General features: G+C 47.0%; 1 protein-coding gene across 1 annotated transcript in view; it reads left to right on the top strand.

Annotated features, from left to right (window-relative positions):
* The first annotated feature begins 884 nt into the window (after positions 1-884).
* LOC115118518 (E3 ubiquitin-protein ligase TRIM63-like) overlaps positions 885-18906 on the top strand; it is a 53104-nt gene continuing 35082 nt past the window's right edge. Inside the window, exons 1-6 of the mRNA XM_065020963.1 lie at positions 885-1139; positions 1990-2181; positions 11012-11145; positions 11559-11736; positions 12620-12715; positions 16995-17228. Of these exons, the coding sequence (XP_064877035.1) occupies positions 2008-2181; positions 11012-11145; positions 11559-11736; positions 12620-12715; positions 16995-17228 (816 nt within the window). The 5' untranslated portion in view covers positions 885-1139; positions 1990-2007. The remainder of the gene's footprint in view (positions 1140-1989; positions 2182-11011; positions 11146-11558; positions 11737-12619; positions 12716-16994; positions 17229-18906) is intronic.

Genomic DNA, 18906 nt, shown 5'->3' with positions numbered 1-18906 from the left:
GCCTACTGCTGGGTCTGGGTAGATATGACTGATACTGGCCTAGTGCTGGGTCTATGTAGATATGACTGATACTGGCCTAGTGCTGGGTCTATGTAGATATGACTGATACTGGCCTACTGCTGGGTCTGTGTAGATATGACTGATACTGGCCTACTGCTGGGTCTGTGTAGATATGACTGATACTGGCTTACTGCTGGGTCTGGGTAGATATGACTGATACTGGCCTACTGCTGGGTCTGTGTAGATATGACTGATACTGGCTTACTGCTGGGTCTGGGTAGATATGACTGATACTGGCCTACTGCTGGGTCTGTGTACATACGACTGATACTGGCCTACTGCTGGGTCTGTGTACATATGACTGATACTGGCCTACTGCTGGGTCTGTGTACATATGACTGATACTGGCCTACTGCTGGGTCTGTGTAGATATGACTGATAGCAAGACAGAGGAGGTAACTGTAGAAAGATCACATGACCTGCCTCAGCCTGCATACCACCCAGCACCTGATATGGCCTGACACACAAACAGACACACACACAGACCGATATGGCCTGAGAGACACACACACACACAGACCGATATGGCCAGAGACGCGCACACACATACACACACACACAGACCAATATGGCCTGAGATACACATATATACACACACACACACAGGCCAATATGGCCTGAGATACACACACACACAGACCAATATGGCCTGAGATACACACACACACACAGACCGATATGGCCTGAGACACACACACACACACAGACCAATGTGGCCTGAGTGCATTAGGGTGCTGCCCACTGTGTGTGTGTGTGGGGGGTCTGGCTAGTAACACGACACTCCCAACCCCCTCTGACAAACACACTCACCCTTCCATCGCTACAGCCCCGAGATCTATCTATCCCAGTGGAGTGGACGGTTCAGGAATAAACACACACACAGTCCTCGCCGTGGATGGTTGGCAGACCAACTAACATGTACCTAGGGAGAAGGCCCTGGACAGAGGAAGAGGGGGGAGTGTTGTGACTGAGAAAGCAGAGGAAGAGTGACAAAGTAGAAAGAAAGAAGACTGAGAGAAGTTCTTGACAGAGTTTCAAGAGGCGCTGTCGAAGAATCACGTCCGGACACATTCTCCACGGTCAGTGTGTTGGTGACGTGATGACGATGTTCCGGTAGAGGAAGAACAGAGAGGGACTGGTCAGAGACCTGACTGTCTGGTCTGAGTTATATACTTTATGAGAGGGACTGGTCAGAGACCTGACTGTCTGGTCTGAGTTATATACTTTCTGAGGGGGACTGGTCAGAGACCTGACTGTCAGGCCTGAGTTATATACTTTCTGAGAGGGACTGGTCAGAGACCTGACTGTCTGGTCTGAGTTATATTCTTTATGAGGGGGACTGGTCAGAGACCTGACTGTCAGGCCTGAGTTATATACTTTCTGAGGGGGACTGGTCAGAGACCTGACTGTCAGGCCTGAGTTATATACTTTCTGAGGGGGACTGGTCAGAGACCTGACTGTCAGGCCTGAGTTATATACTTCCTGAGAGGGACTGGTCAGAGACCTGACTGTCAGGCCTGAGTTATATACTTTCTGAGAGGGACTGGTCCGAGACCTGACTGTCTCCCCTGAGTTATATACTTTCTGAGAGGGACTGGTCCGAGACCTGACTGTCTCCCCTGAGTTATATACTTTCTGAGAGGGACTGGTCCGAGACCTGACTGTCTCCCCTGAGTTATATACTTTCTGAGAGGGACTGGTCCGAGACCTGACTGTCAGGCCTGAGTTATATACTTCCTGAGAGGGACTGGTCCGAGACCTGACTGTCTCCCCTGAGTTATATACTTTCTGAGAGGGACTGGTCCGAGACCTGACTGTCTCCCCTGAGTTATATACTTCCTGAGAGGGACTGGTCCGAGACCTGACTGTCTCCCCTGAGTCAGTGAGTCAGTCAGTCCGATATTTGTCTTCTTGTGTTTTGGATCTCAGTCAGACAGGCCGTCCACCATGTCTGTCCCCCTGGAGCAGGGCTCCTACCCCGGGGACAGGGAGCAGGCAGGTCTGGAGACCCTACAGAGACAGCTCATCTGTCCTATCTGTCTGGAAGTATTCACCAAACCGGTGGTCATCCTGCCATGCCAACACAACCTCTGCAGGAAGTGTGCCAACGACCTCTACCAGGTAAGAGCTAAAAACCGGTCGGTCATATTCATTAGAACACATCGTAGCAAAACATTTTGCAACAGGAAAGGGAAAATAAGCATGTATTGTGAAGCGTGTGTACTGCGTTCAAGTCTCAGTGTGTCTAAAACGGTGTCCTTTCACTGTGAGCTCAGAGGATCTGAAAGCAGTCAAAATAGATCCTGTAGTTGAGAGAATAGTCAGTCTATGTTTAACTGTGTTAACATGATTACTGTAGTTGACATCCTCATATCTCTGAGCGCTGGTGAGAGAGATAATCAAGGAGATTGGATGAGATACTCAACTCCAGCTTCAATTCATTATGAGATACTCAACTCCAGCTTCAATTCACTATGAGATTCTCAACTCCAGCTTCAATTCACTATGAGATACTCAACTCCAGCTTCAATTCACTATGAGATACTCAACTCCAGCTTCAATTCATTATGAGATACTCAACTCCAGCTTCAATTCACAATGAATTCACACCTGTCAGTCTACCTCAGACCCCTCAGCCTCCATCACACTCTTCAGTCTACCTCAGACCCCTCAGTCTACCTCAGACCCCTCAGTCTACCTCAGACCCTTCAGTCTACCTCAGACCCTTCAGTCTACCTCAGACCATTCAGTCTACCTCAGACCCTTCAGTCTACATCACACCTGTCAGTCTATCTCAGACCCTTCAGTCTACCTCAGACCCTTCAGTCTACCTCAGACTCCTCAGTCTACCTCAGACCCTTCAGTCTACCTCAGACCCTTCAGTCTACCTCATACCTCAGACCCTTCAGTCTACCTCAGACCCTTCAGTCTACCTCAGACCCTTCAGTCTACCTCAGACCCTTCAGTCTACCTCAGACCCTTCAGCCTCCATCACACCTGTCAGTCTACCTCAGACCCCTCAGTCTACCTCAAACCCTTCATTCTAGCTCAGACCCTTTCGGTCTGCCTCAAACCCTCTTATCCACACAGATACACAAAGTATGCCTATCAGGATTTCCAAACAGGGGTTAGAGAGGGATGTTTAACCTCTGACACTCTCACACTTTGCTGCAGTACAGATCCGTAACAGGTGTGTGGATTATGAACTGCTAATTTGAGCCATGGTGAAGACATCTGAGACTATCTTCATAATGGAGGCCAAGGCCTACTTCTACTGCTGTTGTTTAGTTAGTTAGGCCCATGTTAGGCCCAGACTCAGGCCATAGAGATGGACAAGAGTGGAATTCTTAGTGAAGGTGAAGCCTCTTATCAGATCAGGATCGTTATCTGCGACTATCACCGTCTCTATGGTTGTGCTTTTATTGTGAAGTTTGTTTGGCAGGACGAACCCTCCAATAGTATACAGCTTTCAACTGTCAAAACCTCTCAACCAAGACCCACTAGTGACACAAACAACACTGGTTCCAGACAGCTACTCCCTGGTTCCAGACAGCTACTCCCTGGTTACAGACAGCTACTCCCTGGTTCCAGACAGCTACTCCCTGGTTCCAGACAGCTACTCCCTGGTTACAGACAGCTACTCCCTGGTTCCAGACAGCTACTCCCTGGTTCCAGACAGCTACTCCCTGGTTACAGACAGCTACTCCCTGGTTACAGACAGCTACTCCCTGGTTCCAGACAGCTACTCCCTGGTTGCAGACAGCTACTCCCTGGTTCCAGACAGCTACTCCCTGGTTACAGACAGCTACTCCCTGGTTACAGACAGCTACTCCCTGGTTCCAGACAGCTACTCCCTGGTTACAGACAGCTACTCCCTGGTTCCAGACAGCTACTCCCTGGTTCCAGACAGCTACTCCCTGGTTACAGACAGCTACTCCCTGGTTACAGACAGCTACTCCCTGGTTACAGACAGCTACTCCCTGGTTCCAGACAGCTACTCCCTGGTTCCAGACAGCTACTCCCTGGTTACAGACAGCTACTCCCTGGTTACAGACAGCTACTCCCTGGTTACAGACAGCTACTCCCTGGTTACAGACAGTTACTCCCTGGTTCCAGACAGCTACTCCCTGGTTCCAGACAGCTACTCCCTGGTTACAGACAGTTACTCCCTGGTTACAGACAGCTACTCCCTGGTTACAGACAGTTACTCCCTGGTTACAGACAGCTACTCCCTGGTTACAGACAGCTACTCCCTGGTTACAGACAGCTACTCCCTGGTTACAGACAGCTACTCCCTGGTTCTAGACAGTTACTCCCTGGTTCCAGACAGTTACTCCCTGGTTCCAGACAGCTACTCCCTGGTTACAGACATCTACTCTCTGGTTACAGACATCTACTCTCTGGTTACAGACAGCTACTCCCTGGTTACAGACAGTTACTCCCTGGTTACAGACAGTTACTCCCTGGTTACAGACAGCTACTCCCTGGTTACAGACAGTTACTCCCTGGTTCCAGACAGTTACTCCCTGGTTACAGACAGTTACTCCCTGGTTCCAGACAGTTACTCCCTGGTTACAGACAGTTACTCCCTGGTTCCAGACAGTTACTCCCTGGTTCCAGACAGTTACTCCCTGGTTACAGACAGTTACTCCCTGGTTACAGACAGTTACTCCCTGGTTCCAGACAGTTACTCCCTGGTTACAGACAGTTACTCCCTGGTTACAGACAGTTACTCCCTGGTTCCAGACAGTTACTCCCTGGTTCCAGACAGTTACTCCCTGGTTCCAGACAGTTACTCCCTGGTTACAGACAGTTACTCCTGGTTACAGACAGTTACTCCCTGGTTACAGACAGTTACTCCCTGGTTACAGACAGTTACTCCTGGTTACAGACAGCTACTCCTGGTTACAGACAGTTACTCCCTGGTTACAGACAGTTACTCCCTGGTTACAGACAGCTACTCCCTGGTTACAGACAGTTACTCCCTGGTTACAGACAGTTACTCCCTGGTTACAGACAGTTACTCCCTGGTTACAGACAGTTACTCCCTGGTTACAGACAGTTACTCCCTGGTTACAGACAGCTACTCCCTGGTTACAGACAGCTACTCCCTGGTTCCAGACAGCTACTCCCTGGTTACAGACAGCTACTCCCTGGTTACAGACAGTTACTCCCTGGTTACAGACAGCTACTCCCTGGTTACAGACAGTTACTCCCTGGTTCCAGACAGCTACTCCCTGGTTACAGACAGCTACTCCCTGGTTACAGACAGTTACTCCCTGGTTCCAGACAGTTACTCCCTGGTTACAGACAGTTACTCCCTGGTTACAGACAGTTACTCCCTGGTTACAGACAGTTACTCCCTGGTTACAGACAGTTACTCCCTGGTTACAGACAGTTACTCCCTGGTTACAGACAGCTACTCCCTGGTTACAGACAGCTACTCCCTGGTTACAGACAGCTACTCCCTGGTTACAGACAGCTACTCCCTGGTTACAGACAGCTACTCCCTGGTTACAGACAGCTACTCCCTGGTTACAGACATCTACTCCCTGGTTACAGACAGTTACTCCCTGGTTACAGACAGCTACTCCCCAACCCTGTTTCCAGACACATTCATTTACTGCTCCTCTTCAAACCCAGCCGGTCCGTAATGAAAGAGAGGAGAACTGAGAGGAGTGATCTTCCGTTTTAACCAGAAGCAGAGGACAAGAGGACTATTCTAGAACCTCTATCTGTCTTTCACTCTGTCTCTGATCTGTCCATCTCCTCTCCTCTACTACTAAAGTTATTCGATTAAGGAGTCTGCCCTCAGCAACTGCCACTAAATCACAATATCTCCCAGTTGATCGACAGAGGGTTGGTTATCAGATTATTCTGGATGATGATCTGTGGCTTCAAATGTTTGATACTTGCACGATAATACCTCCCTGACGTCAGAACAGCTGAAAGTTTGTTTACAGAGAGGAGAGACTATGTCCCTTTAATACTTAGCGAGAAGATCAGTTGATGTTTTCTGGGAACAGTGGGCAAGTTTCAGGTCGTCCTTATTCCAGTCACTGCTCTCACAAACACCTGGAGAAGTCTCTGGAGCCACATGACTATCATAAAGCAATGTTCTGAGACGTGCAGCAATCCCACGGCACGGACATCATGCTGAGTGTATATGTATGTATACATTACAATACACTATCGGTCAAAAGTTTTAGAACACCTACTCATTCAAGGGTTTTTATTTATTTTTACTATTATTCTACATTGTAGAATAATAGTGAAGACGTCAAAACTATGAAATAACACATATGGAATCATGTAGTAACCAAAACAAGTGTTAGTAACAAATCAAAATATATTTTATAATTGAGATTCTTCAAATAGCCACCATTTGCCTTCATGACAGCTTTGTACACTTTTGGCATTCTCTCAACCAGCTTCACCTGGAATGCTTTTCCAACAGTCTTGAAGGAGTTCCCACATATGCTTAGTACTTGTTGGCTGCTTTTCCTTGACTCTGCTGTCCGACTCATTCCAAACCATCTCAATTTGGTTGAGGTCAGGGGATTGTGGAGGCCAGGTCATCTGATGCAGCACTTCATCACTCTTCTTCAAATAGCCCTTACACAGCTTGGAGGTGTGTTGGGTCATTGTCCTGTTGAAAAACAAATGATAGTCCCAATAAGCCCAAACCAGATGGGATGGTGTATCGCTGCAGAATGCTGTGGTAGCCATGCTGGGTAAGTGTGCCTTGAATTCTAAATAAATCACATACAGTGTCACCAGCAAAGCACCCCACACCATAACACCTCCTCCTCCTCCATGCTTCACGATGAGAAATACACATGCGGAGATCATCCGTTCACCCACACCGCGTCTCAAAAAGACACCCTTATTGATGTCACTTGTTAAATTCACTTCAAAGAGTGTAGGTGAAAGGGAGGAGACAATTTAAAGAAGGATTTTTAAGCCTTGAGACAATTGAGACATGGATAGTGTGTGTGACATTCAGAGGGTGAATGGGCAAGACAAAATATTTAAGTGCCTTTGAACGGTGGTATGGTAGTAGGTGGTAGTAGGGCATGGTGGTAGGTGGTAGTATGGTATGGTAGTAGGTGGTAGTAGGGTATGGTGGTAGGTGGTAGTATGGTATGGTAGTAGGTGGTAGTAGTGTATGGTGGTAGGTGGTAGTAGGGTATGGTGGTAGGTGGTAGTATGGTATGGTAGTAGGTGGTAGTAGTGTATGGTGGTAGGTGGTAGTAGGGTATGGTAGTAGGTGGTAGTATGGTATGGTAGTAGGTGGTAGTAGGGTATGGTAGTCGGTGGTAGTAGGGTATGGTAGTAGGTGGTAGTATGGTATGGTAGTAGTGTATGGTGGTAGGTGGTAGTAGGGTATGGTGGTAGGTGGTAGTAGGGTATGGTAGTAGGTGGTAGTATGGTATGGTAGTAGGGTATGGTAGTAGGTGGTAGTAGGGTATGGTGGTAGGTGGTAGTAGGGTATGGTAGTAGGTGGTAGTAGGGTATGGTGGTAGTAGGTGGTAGAAGGGTATGGTATGGGAGTAGGTGGTAGTATGGTATGGTAGTAGGGTATGGTAGTAGGGTATGGTAGTAGGTGGTAGTAGGGTATGGTGGTAGGTGGTAGTATGGTATGGTAGTAGGTGGTAGTAGGTGGTAGTAGGGTATGGTGGTAGGTGGTAGTAGGTGGTAGAAGGGTATGGTGGTAGGTGGTAGTATGGTATGGTAGTAGGGTATGGTAGTAGGTGGTAGTATGGTATGGTAGTAGGTGGTAGTAGGTGGTAGTAGGGTATGGTGGTAGGTGGTAGTATGGTATGGTAGTAGGGTATGGTAGTAGGGTATGGTAGTAGGTGGTAGTAGGGTATGGTAGTAGGTGGTAGTAGGGTATGGTAGTAGGTGGTAGTAGGGTATGGTAGTAGGTGCCAGACGCACCGGTTTGTGTCAAGAACTGCAACGCTGCTGGGTTTTTCATGCTCAACGATTTCCTGTGTGTATTTAGAACGGTCCACCGCCCAAAGGACATCCCGACAACTTAACATACCTTCAGGGAACATCCAGACAACTTAACATACCTTCAGGGAACATCCAGACAACTTAACATACCTTAAAGGAACATTTTGCCATTACATAACTGTGGGAAGCATTGGAGTCAACATGGGGCCAGCATCCCTGTGGATCACTGGGTGGTAGCCTAGTGGTTAAGACGTTGGGCCAGTAACCCGAAAGGTTGCTGGTTCGAATCCTCAAGCTGACTAGGCTAAATCTGCCGATGTGCCTTAAGCAAGGCACTTAACCCTAATTACTCCTGTAAGCCACTCTGGATAAGAGTGTCTGCTAAATGACTGAAATGTAAATTAACGCTTTCGGCACCTTGTAGAGTCAATCCCCCTACGAATTGGTCTATAAGAAAGTGGTCAGATGAAGCAGATGCTAAACTACAGGACTGTTTTGCTATCACCGACTGGAACATGTTCCGGGATTCTTCCGATGTCATTGAGTACACCACATCAGTCACTGGCTTTATCAATAAGTGCATTGAGGATGTCGTCCCCACAGTGACCATATGTACATACCCCAACCAGAAGCCATGGATTACAGGCAACATTCGCACTGAGCTTAAGGGTTAAGCTGCCAGTTTCAAGGAGCGGGACTCTAACCCGGAGGCTTATAAGAAATCCCACTATGCCCTCCGACGAACCATCAAACAGCCAAAGCTTCAATACAGGACTAAGATCGAATCGTACTACACCGGCTCCGACGCTCGTCAGATTTGGCAGGGCTTGCAAACCATTACGGATTACAAAGGGAAGCACAGCCGAGAGCTGCCCAGTGACACGAGCCTGCCAGGCGAGCTAAATAACTTCTATGCTCGCTTCGAGGCAAGTAACACTGAAACATGCATGGGAGCATCAGCTGTTCCGGATGACTGTGTGATCACGCTCTCTGCAGCCGATGTGAGTAAGACCTTTAAACAGGTCAACGTTCACAAGGCCGCAGGGCCAGACGGATTACCAGGACGTATTCTCTGAGCATGCACTGACCAACTGGCAGGTGTCTTCACCGACATTTTCAACCTCTCCCTGTCCGAGTCTGTAATACCAAAATGTTTAATGCAGACCAGCATAGTCCCTGTGTCCAAGAATACTAAGGTAACCTGCCTAAATCACTACCGACCTGTAGCACTCACGTCTGTAGCCATGAAATGCTTTGAAAGGCTGGTCATGGCTCACATCAACAACATCATCCCAGAAACCCTAGACCCGCCCCAACAGATGCACAGATTATGCAATCTCTATTGTACTCCACACTGCCCTTTCCCACCTGGACAAAAGGAACACCTATGTGAGAATGCTGTTCATTGACTACAGCTCAGCGTTCAACACCAATGTGCCCTCAAAGCTCATCACTAAGGGACTAAACACCTCCCTCTGCAACTGGATCCTGGACTTCTTGATGGGCCGACCCCAGGTGGTAAGGGAAGGCAACAACACATCCGCCACGCTGATCCTCAACATGGGGGCACCTCAGGGGTGCGTGCTCAGTCCCCTGATGTACTCCCTGTTCACTCATGACTGCACGGCCAGGCATGACTCCAACACCATCATTAAGTTTGCTGATGACACAACGGTGGTAGGCCTGATCACAGACAACGATGAGACGGCCTATAGGGAGGAGGTCAGAGACCTGACCGTGTGGTGCAAGGACAATAACCTCTCCCTCAACGTGATCAAGACAAAGAGATGGCAACTGCTCGGCCTCCGACTGCAAGGCACCACAGAGGGTAGTGCATAAGGCCCAGTACATCAATGGGGCCAAGCATCCTGCCACCCAGGACCTCTATACCAGGCGATGTCAGAGGAAGGCCCTAAAAATGTTCAAAGACACCAGCCACCCTTGACATAGACTGTTCTCTCTGCTACCGCACGGCAAGTGGTACCAGAGCGCCAAGTCTAGGTCCAAGAGGCTTCTAAACAGCTTCTACCCCCCCAAGCCATTAGACTCCCAAATAGGTAATCAAATGGCTACCCAGACTATTTGCATTGCCCCCCCTCCCCCTACGCTACTGCAACTCTCTGTTATTATCTTTGCATAGTTACTTTAATAACTACCTACATATACATAATTACCTCGGCACCGGTGCCTCCGCACATTGACACATTGACTCTGTTCCGGTACCCCCCTGTATATAGCTCCACTATTGTTATTTACTGCTGCTCTTTAATTATTTGTTATTTTTCTCTTACCTTTTTTAAGGATTTGCTTAAAACTGCATTGTTGGTTAAGGGCTTGTAAGTAAACATTACACCTGTTGTATTCGGCGCATGTGACAAATCAAATTTCATTTGATTTAATGTCTTCTACATTCAGTGTGTATATAATGTTCTATATTTAAACTGAGACTCAGCAATATGACGTTGCCACGAGCAACAGGAGGAAGTCAGCCCGATACAGCTGTTTACTTCCTGCATTGCTGTGTGTGTGTGTTTATAGACGGCGTGCTGAGTAAGGTCAAATCAAATCGAATCAAATTTTATTTGTCACATACACATGGTTAGCAGATGTTAATGCGAGTGTAGCGAAATGCTTGTGCTTCTAGTTCCGACAATGCAGTAATAACCAACAAGTAATCTAACTAACAATTCCAAAACTACTGTCTTATACACAGTGTAAGGGGATAAAGAATATGTACATAAGGATATATGAATGAGTGATGGTACAGGGCAGCATACAGTAGATGGTATCGAGTACAGTATATACATATGAGATGAGTATGTAAACAAAGTGGCATAGTTAAAGGTGTGTTGCCCTCTCTGTTCCAGGTGGGGTCTGGAGGGAGGTAGACGGCGTACTGAGTAAGGTGTGTTGCCCTCTCTGTTCCAGGTGGGGTCTGGAGGGAGGTAGACGGCGTACTGAGTAAGGTGTGTTGCCCTCTCTGTTCCAGGTGGGGTCTGGAGGGAGGTTCCGCTGTCCGTCCTGCAGTCAGGAAGTTGTGTTGGACCGTCACGGTGTCTACGGGCTGCAGCGCAACCTGCTGGTAGAGAATATTATTGACGTCTACAAACAGGAGTCCACCAGGTGAGGACAGAGGTCTTTAATGTAAAGATGTTTGGTAAGAGGGGGGATGGGATTAGACAGGGGTGGCCAGGTCAACCCTCCTCTTGGTGGACTATATTAGTGACGTCTACAACCAGGAGTCCACCAGGTGAGGACAAGAGGTCTTTAATGTAAAGATGTTTGGTAAGAGAGGGGATGGGATTAGACAGGGGTGGCCAGGTCAACCCTCCTCTTGGTGGACTATATTAGTGACGTCTACAACCAGGAGTCCACCAGGTGAGGACAGAGGAATGTGGGTCGCTCTCCTGAAGGTTTCAAAATAAGGATGCCAAAGGAATATCAACAAATTACATCTAGAAGGCATTTTAGTTTTTACTTTGGCTTCCTAATCCTGATTGACATTCCTCCTCATCTCCTTCCCACAATCCTCCTAGCTCTAGATCCCAGTCGTCAAAGCCTGCGAGTCAGCCCACCTGTGAGGAGCACGACGGTGAGAAGGTCAACATCTACTGCATCACCTGCCAGGTGCCTACCTGTTCCCTCTGCAAGGTGTTCGGTGCTCACAACACCTGTCAGGTGGCACCGCTAACACAGGTCTACCAGCAGCAGAAGGTGAGTGAGTGAGGCCACAGGCATGGGTCGCACATTGATGACATCACAGATGGCAACTTTCACCTGGGTAGTGTTAATTTAAAAAAAAAAAATTTATTTAACCTTTATTTAACCAGGTAGGCTAGTTGAGAACAAGTTCTCATTTGCAACTGCGACCTGGCCAAGATAAAGCATAGCAGTGTGAGCAGACAACACAGAGTTACACATGGAGTAAACAATTAACAAGTCAATAACACAGTAGGAAAAAAAAAGGGGGAGTCTATATACATTGTGTGCAAAAGGCATGAGGTAGGCGAATAATACAATTTTGCAGATTAACACTGGAGTGATAAATGATCAGATGGTCATGTACAGGTAGAGATATTGGTGTGCAAAAGAGCAGAAAAGTAAATAAATAAAAACAGTATGGGGTTGAGGTAGGTAAAAATGGGTGGGCTATTTACCGATAGACTATGTACAGCTGCAGCGATCGGTTAGCTGCTCAGATAGCAGATGTTTGAAGTTGGCGACGGAGATAAAAGTCTCCAACTTCAGTGATTTTTGTAATAGGGCAAAACAATAACAAATCAAATAAAAATCTTATTGGACAAGTTCTGTCGGATGATACCTGGGTGTAGAGATGTGCCTTGGGAATCATTGGTTAATTTGTGCTGTAACATATTTGGGGGCTCACCCCGGATCACATTAGACGAGGAAAGAAAGTAGTCTGACTCACCAGGCAGTTACAGGTTTCGCTTCTGTGAAACTTTTTACACTTTAGATGTATGATGATATCATAAAGATGTGTAGAATATGAAAATAAAATGATCCTGACTCACCAGTAACACGTGGCCCACAGTAGCTACGGTAATTCCTCAGTAAAACCTCTGCTTTCTCTCAACAGGCCGAGCTGAGTGAGATGGTTAGCTCCTTGGTGGCATCGAACAGCCAGGTCCAAGCCTTCATCAATGAGTTGGAAGTGACCTGCAAGAATGTTGAGGTTAGCGTTGTTCGTGTTCTATCTTTTCTGGTGTGTCGTCAGGGACTTTTTTGCACCTATAAAGTTTGAAGTGCTGCTTGGTGTTGTTCAGTTACAAGATCAAGATTCAAATCAACAATGAGCCGAAGTTTTGTTATCTACTCAGTCTCTAACTAAGTTTTGTTATCTACTCAGTCTCTAACTAAGTTTTGTTATCTACTCAGTCTCTAACTAAGTTTTGTTATCTACTCAGTCTCTAACTAAGTTTTGTTATCTACTCAGTCTCTAACTAATACAATATTTTTCTTTATTGTTATTTTGTATGTAACCTTTTATTTAACTGGACAAGTCAGTTTTAAGAACAAATTCTTATTTAAAATGACGGCCTACCCGAGCCAAACCCAAACCCAGACAACGCTGGGCCAATTGTGCGCTGCCCTATGGGACTCCCAATCACGGCCGGTTGTGATACATTACATTTACATTTAAGTCATTTAGCAGACGCTCTTATCCAGAGCGACTTACAAATTGGTGCATTCACCTTATGACCTCCAGTGGAACAGTAGTGCATCTAAATCTTTTCAGGGGGAGGGGGGGTGAGAGGGATTACTTTATCCTATCCTAGGTATTCCTTAAAGAGGTGGGGTTTCAGGTGTCTCCGGAAGGTGGTGATTGACTCCGCTGTCCTGGCGTCGTGAGGGAGTTTGTTCCACCATTGGGGGGCCAGAGCAGCGAACAGTTTTGACTGGGCTGAGCGGGAACTGTACTTCCTCAGTGGTAGGGAGGCGAGCAGGCCAGAGGTGGATGAACGCAGTGCCCTTGTTTGGGTGTAGGGCCTGATCAGAGCCTGGAGGTACTGAGGTGCCGTTCCCCTCACAGCTCCGTAGGCAAGCACCATGGTCTTGTAGCGGATGCGAGCTTCAACTGGAAGCCAGTGGAGGGAGCGGAGGAGCGGGGTGACGTGAGAGAACTTGGGAAGGTTGAACACCAGACGGGCTGCGGCGTTCTGGATGAGTTGTAGGGGTTTAATGGCACAGGCAGGGAGCCCAGCCAACAGCGAGTTGCAGTAATCCAGACGGGAGATGACAAGTGCCTGGATTAGGACCTGCGCCGCTTCCTGTGTGAGGCAGGGTCGTACTCTGCGGATGTTGTAGAGCATGAACCTACAGGAACGGGCCACCGCCTTGATGTTAGTTGAGAACGACAGGGTGTTGTCCAGGATCACGCCAAGGTTCTTAGCGCTCTGGGAGGAGGACACAATGGAGTTGTCAACCGTGATGGCGAGATCATGGAACGGGCAGTCCTTCCCCGGGAGGAAGAGCAGCTCCGTCTTGCCGAGGTTCAGCTTGAGGTGGTGATCCGTCATCCACACGGATATGTCTGCCAGACATGCAGAGATGCGATTCGCCACCTGGTCATCAGAAGGGGGAAAGGAGAAGATTAATTGTGTGTCGTCTGCATAGCAATGATAGGAGAGACCATGTGAGGTTATGACAGAGCCAAGTGACTTGGTGTATAGCGAGAATAGGAGAGGGCCTAGAACAGAGCCCTGGGGGACACCAGTGGTGAGAGCACGTGGTGTGGAGACGGATTCTCGCCACGCCACCTGGTAGGAGCGACCTGTCAGGTAGGACGCAATCCAAGCGTGGGCCGCGCCGGAGATGCCCAACTCGGAGAGGGTGGAGAGGAGGATCTGATGGTTCACAGTATCGAAGGCAGCCGATAGGTCTAGAAGGATGAGAGCAGAGGAGAGAGAGTTAGCTTTAGCAGTGCGGAGCGCCTCCGTGATACAGAGAAGAGCAGTCTCAGTTGAATGACTAGTCTTGAAACCTGACTGATTTGGATCAAGAAGGTCATTCTGAGAGAGATAGCGGGAGAGCTGGCCAAGGACGGCACGTTCAAGAGTTTTGGAGAGAAAAGAAAGAAGGGATACTGGTCTGTAGTTGTTGACATCGGAGGGATCGAGTGTAGGTTTTTTCAGAAGGGGTGCAACTCTCGCTCTCTTGAAGACGGAAGGGACGTAGCCAGCGGTCAGGGATGAGTTGATGAGCGAGGTGAGGTAAGGGAGAAGGTCTCCGGAAATGGTCTGGAGAAGAGAGGAGGGGATAGGGTCAAGCGGGCAGGTTGTTGGGCGGCCGGCCGTCACAAGACGCGAGATTTCATCTGGAGAGAGAGGGGAGAAAGAGGTCAGAGCACAGGGTAGGGCAGTGTGAGCAGAACCAGCGGTGTCGTTTGACTTAGCAAACGAGGATCGGATGTCGTCGACCTTCTTTTCAAAATGGTTGACGAAGTCATCTGCAGAGAGGGAGGAGGGGGAGGGGGAGGAGGATTCAGGAGGGAGGAGAAGGTTGCAAAGAGCTTCCTAGGGTTAGAGGCAGATGCTTGGAATTTAGAGTGGTAGAAAGTGGCTTTAGCAGCAGAGAGAGAAGAGGAAAATGTAGAGAGGAGGGAGTGAAAGGATGTCAGGTCCGCAGGGAGGCGAGTTTTCCTCCATTTCCGCTCGGCTGCCCGGAGCCCTGTTCTGTGAGCTCGCAATGAGTCGTCGAGCCACGGAGCGGGAGGGGAGGACCGAGCCGGCCTGGAGGATAGGGGACATAGAGAGTCAAAGGATGCAGAAAGGGAGGAGAGGAGGGTTGAGGAGGCAGAATCAGGAGATAGGTTGGAGAAGGTTTGAGCAGAGGGAAGAGATGATAGGATGGAAGAGGAGAGAGTAGCGGGGGAGAGAGAGCGAAGGTTGGGACGGCGCGATACCATCCGAGTAGGGGCAGTGTGGGAAGTGTTGGATGAGAGCGAGAGGGAAAAGGATACAAGGTAGTGGTCGGAGACTTGGAGGGGAGTTGCAACGAGGTTAGTGGAAGAACAGCATCTAGTAAAGATGAGGTCGAGCGTATTTCCTGCCTTGTGAGTAGGGGGGGAAGGTGAGAGGGTGAGGTCAAAAGAGGAGAGGAGTGGAAAGAAGGAGGCAGAGAGGAATGAGTCAAAGGTAGGCGTGGGGAGGTTAAAGTCGCCCAGAACTGTGAGAGGTGAGCCGTCCTCAGGAAAGGAGCTTATCAAGGCATCAAGCTCATACAGCCTGGAATCGAACCATAGTCTGTAGTGACGCCTCTAGCACTGAGATACAGTGCCTTAGACCGCTGTGCCACTCGGGAGCCCAATATAAATATATATATATATATATATATATATATATATATATATATATATATATATATATATATATATATATATATTAACCTTTATTTAACTAGGCAAGTCAGTTAAGAACAAATTCTTATTTTCAATGACGGTCTAGGAACAGTGGGTTAACTGCCTTGTTCAGGGGCAGAACGACAGATTTGTACCTTGTCAGCTCGGGGATTCGAACTTGCTAGTCCAACTAGTCCGACGCTCGGCTACCCTGCCGCCCCTACACTCTAACCACTAGGCTACCTACCGCCCCTACACTCTAACCACTAGGCTACCCTGCCACCTCTACACTCTAACCACTAGGCTACCCTGCCACCTCTACACTCTAACCACTAGGCTACCCTGCCTCCCCTACACTCTAACCACTAGGCTACCCTACCTCCTCTACACTCTAACCACTAGGCTACCCTACCTCCTCTACACTCTAACCACTAGGCTACCTACCTCCTCTACACTCTAACCACTAGGCTACCCTGCCGCCTCTACACTCTAACCACTAGGCTACCTACCTCCTCTACACTCTAACCACTAGGCTACCCTGCCACCTCTACACTCTAACCACTAGGCTACCTGCCACCTCTACACTCTAACCACTAGGCTACCCTGCCGCCTCTACACTCTAACCACTAGGCTACCCTGCCACCTCTACACTCTAACCACTAGGCTACCCTGCCGCCTTTACACTCTAACCACTAGGCTACCCTGCCGCCCCTACACTCTAACCACTAGGCTACCTGCCACCTCTACACTCTAACCACTAGGTTACCCTGCCACCTCTACACTCTAACCACTAGGCTACCCTGCCACCTCTACACTCTAACCACTAGGTTACCCTGCCGCCTCTACACTCTAACCACTAGGCTACCCTGCCGCTCCAATCTGTCAGTTATACTTTCCCAGTTGTTCAGTTATAAAGAATGTTGACGTTAGTGCCTTTTGTGTCTGTTCTACTTTGGTGTATTGTCGTGTACACCCACAAAGTGCTGCTTGGTTTTGATCAGTAACACTCCGCTAACAAAACTTGTCCTCGCGACATCCCAGGAACGTCCCAAAATGATCCCCTAAAGTTGTCAGGACGTCTGAAAAGTTTGAGCGCATGTCTGTGTTTCTACAGGAGAACAGTAAGACCCAGAAGCAGACGGTGTGTGAGAGGTTTAACCGCGTGCTCGCCATCCTGGAGGAGAGACAGAGGATCATGAAGCAGCGAATCACGTACGAGCAGGAGGAGAAGACGAGTCACGCTCGATCGCTGGTGCGATCCTACAGAGAGAGCGTAGAGACCAGCACCAAACTGGTAGAGACTGCTATGACCACCATGCAGGAACCTGAGATGGCTGCCTTCATGAAGGTACGATACCGTACAATACAATACAGTATGATACCATACAATACCATACAGTACAGTACAATACAGTACAATACAGTATGATACAATACAATACAGTATGATACAATACCATACAATACAGTATGATACCATACAATACCATACAATACAGTATGATACCATACAATACCATACAATACAGTACAATACAGTACAATACCATACAATACAGTACAATACCATACAATACAATACAGTATGATACAATACAATACAATACAGTATGGTACCATACAATACCATACAATACAGTATGATACAATACAATACGATACCATACAATACAGTATGATACCGTACAATACAATACAGTATGATACCATACAATACCATACAATACAGTATGATACAATACAATACAATACCATACAATACAGTAGGATACCATACAATACAGTATGATACCATACAATACCATACAATACATTATGATACCATACAATACAGTATAATACCATTACAATACCATACAATACAGTATGATACCATACAATACCATACAATACAGTATGGTACAATACAATACCATACAATACAGTATGATACCATACAATACAGTATGATACCATACAATACCATACAATACAGTATGATACCATACAATACCATACAATACAGTACGATACCATACAATACAGTACGATACCATACAATATGGTACGATACAATACAATACAGTACGATACAATACAATACAGTAAGATACCATACAATACAATACAGTACGATACCATACAATACAGTACGATGCCATACAATACAGTACGATGCCATACAATACAGTACGATGCCATACAATACAGTACAATAACATACAATACAATACGATACCATACGATACCATACAATACAGTACTATACCATACAATACAGTAGGATACCATACGATGCCATACAATACAGTACAATAACATACAATACAGTACGATACCGTACAATACAATACAGTACTATACCGTACAATAAAATACAGTACTATACCATACGATACCATACTATACAGTACTATACCGTACAATACAATACAGTACTATACCATACAATACCATACAATACCATACAATACAATACGATATCATACAATACAGTACTATACCGTACAATACAATACAGTACTATACCATACAATACCATACAATACCATACAATACAATACGATACTGTACAATACAATACAATACAATTCAGTACGATACCATACAATACAGTAGGATACCATACAATAACATACCATACAATACAGTAGGATACCATACAATACAATACCATACAATACAGTACGATGCCGTACAATTCAGTATGATACCATACAGTACAATGCCATACAATACAATACAGTACGATGCCATACAATACAATACAGTACGATACCATACGATACCATACAGTACGATGCCATACGATACCATACAGTACGATGCCATACAATACAATACAGTACGATGCCATACAATACAATACAGTGCGATGCCATACGATACCATACAGTACGATGCCATACAATACAATACAGTACGATACCATACAATACAATACAGTACGATACCATACAATTCAGTACGATACAATACAATACAGTACGATGCCATACAATACAATACAGTACAATGCCATACAATACAATACAGTATGATGCCAT

This window comes from Oncorhynchus nerka, linkage group LG7 (genome assembly GCF_034236695.1).
Source record: "Oncorhynchus nerka isolate Pitt River linkage group LG7, Oner_Uvic_2.0, whole genome shotgun sequence".
Taxonomy (NCBI): domain Eukaryota; kingdom Metazoa; phylum Chordata; class Actinopteri; order Salmoniformes; family Salmonidae; genus Oncorhynchus; species Oncorhynchus nerka.
Note: the sequence above shows the minus strand (reverse complement) of the source record. Positions and strands in the feature narration are given on the sequence as shown.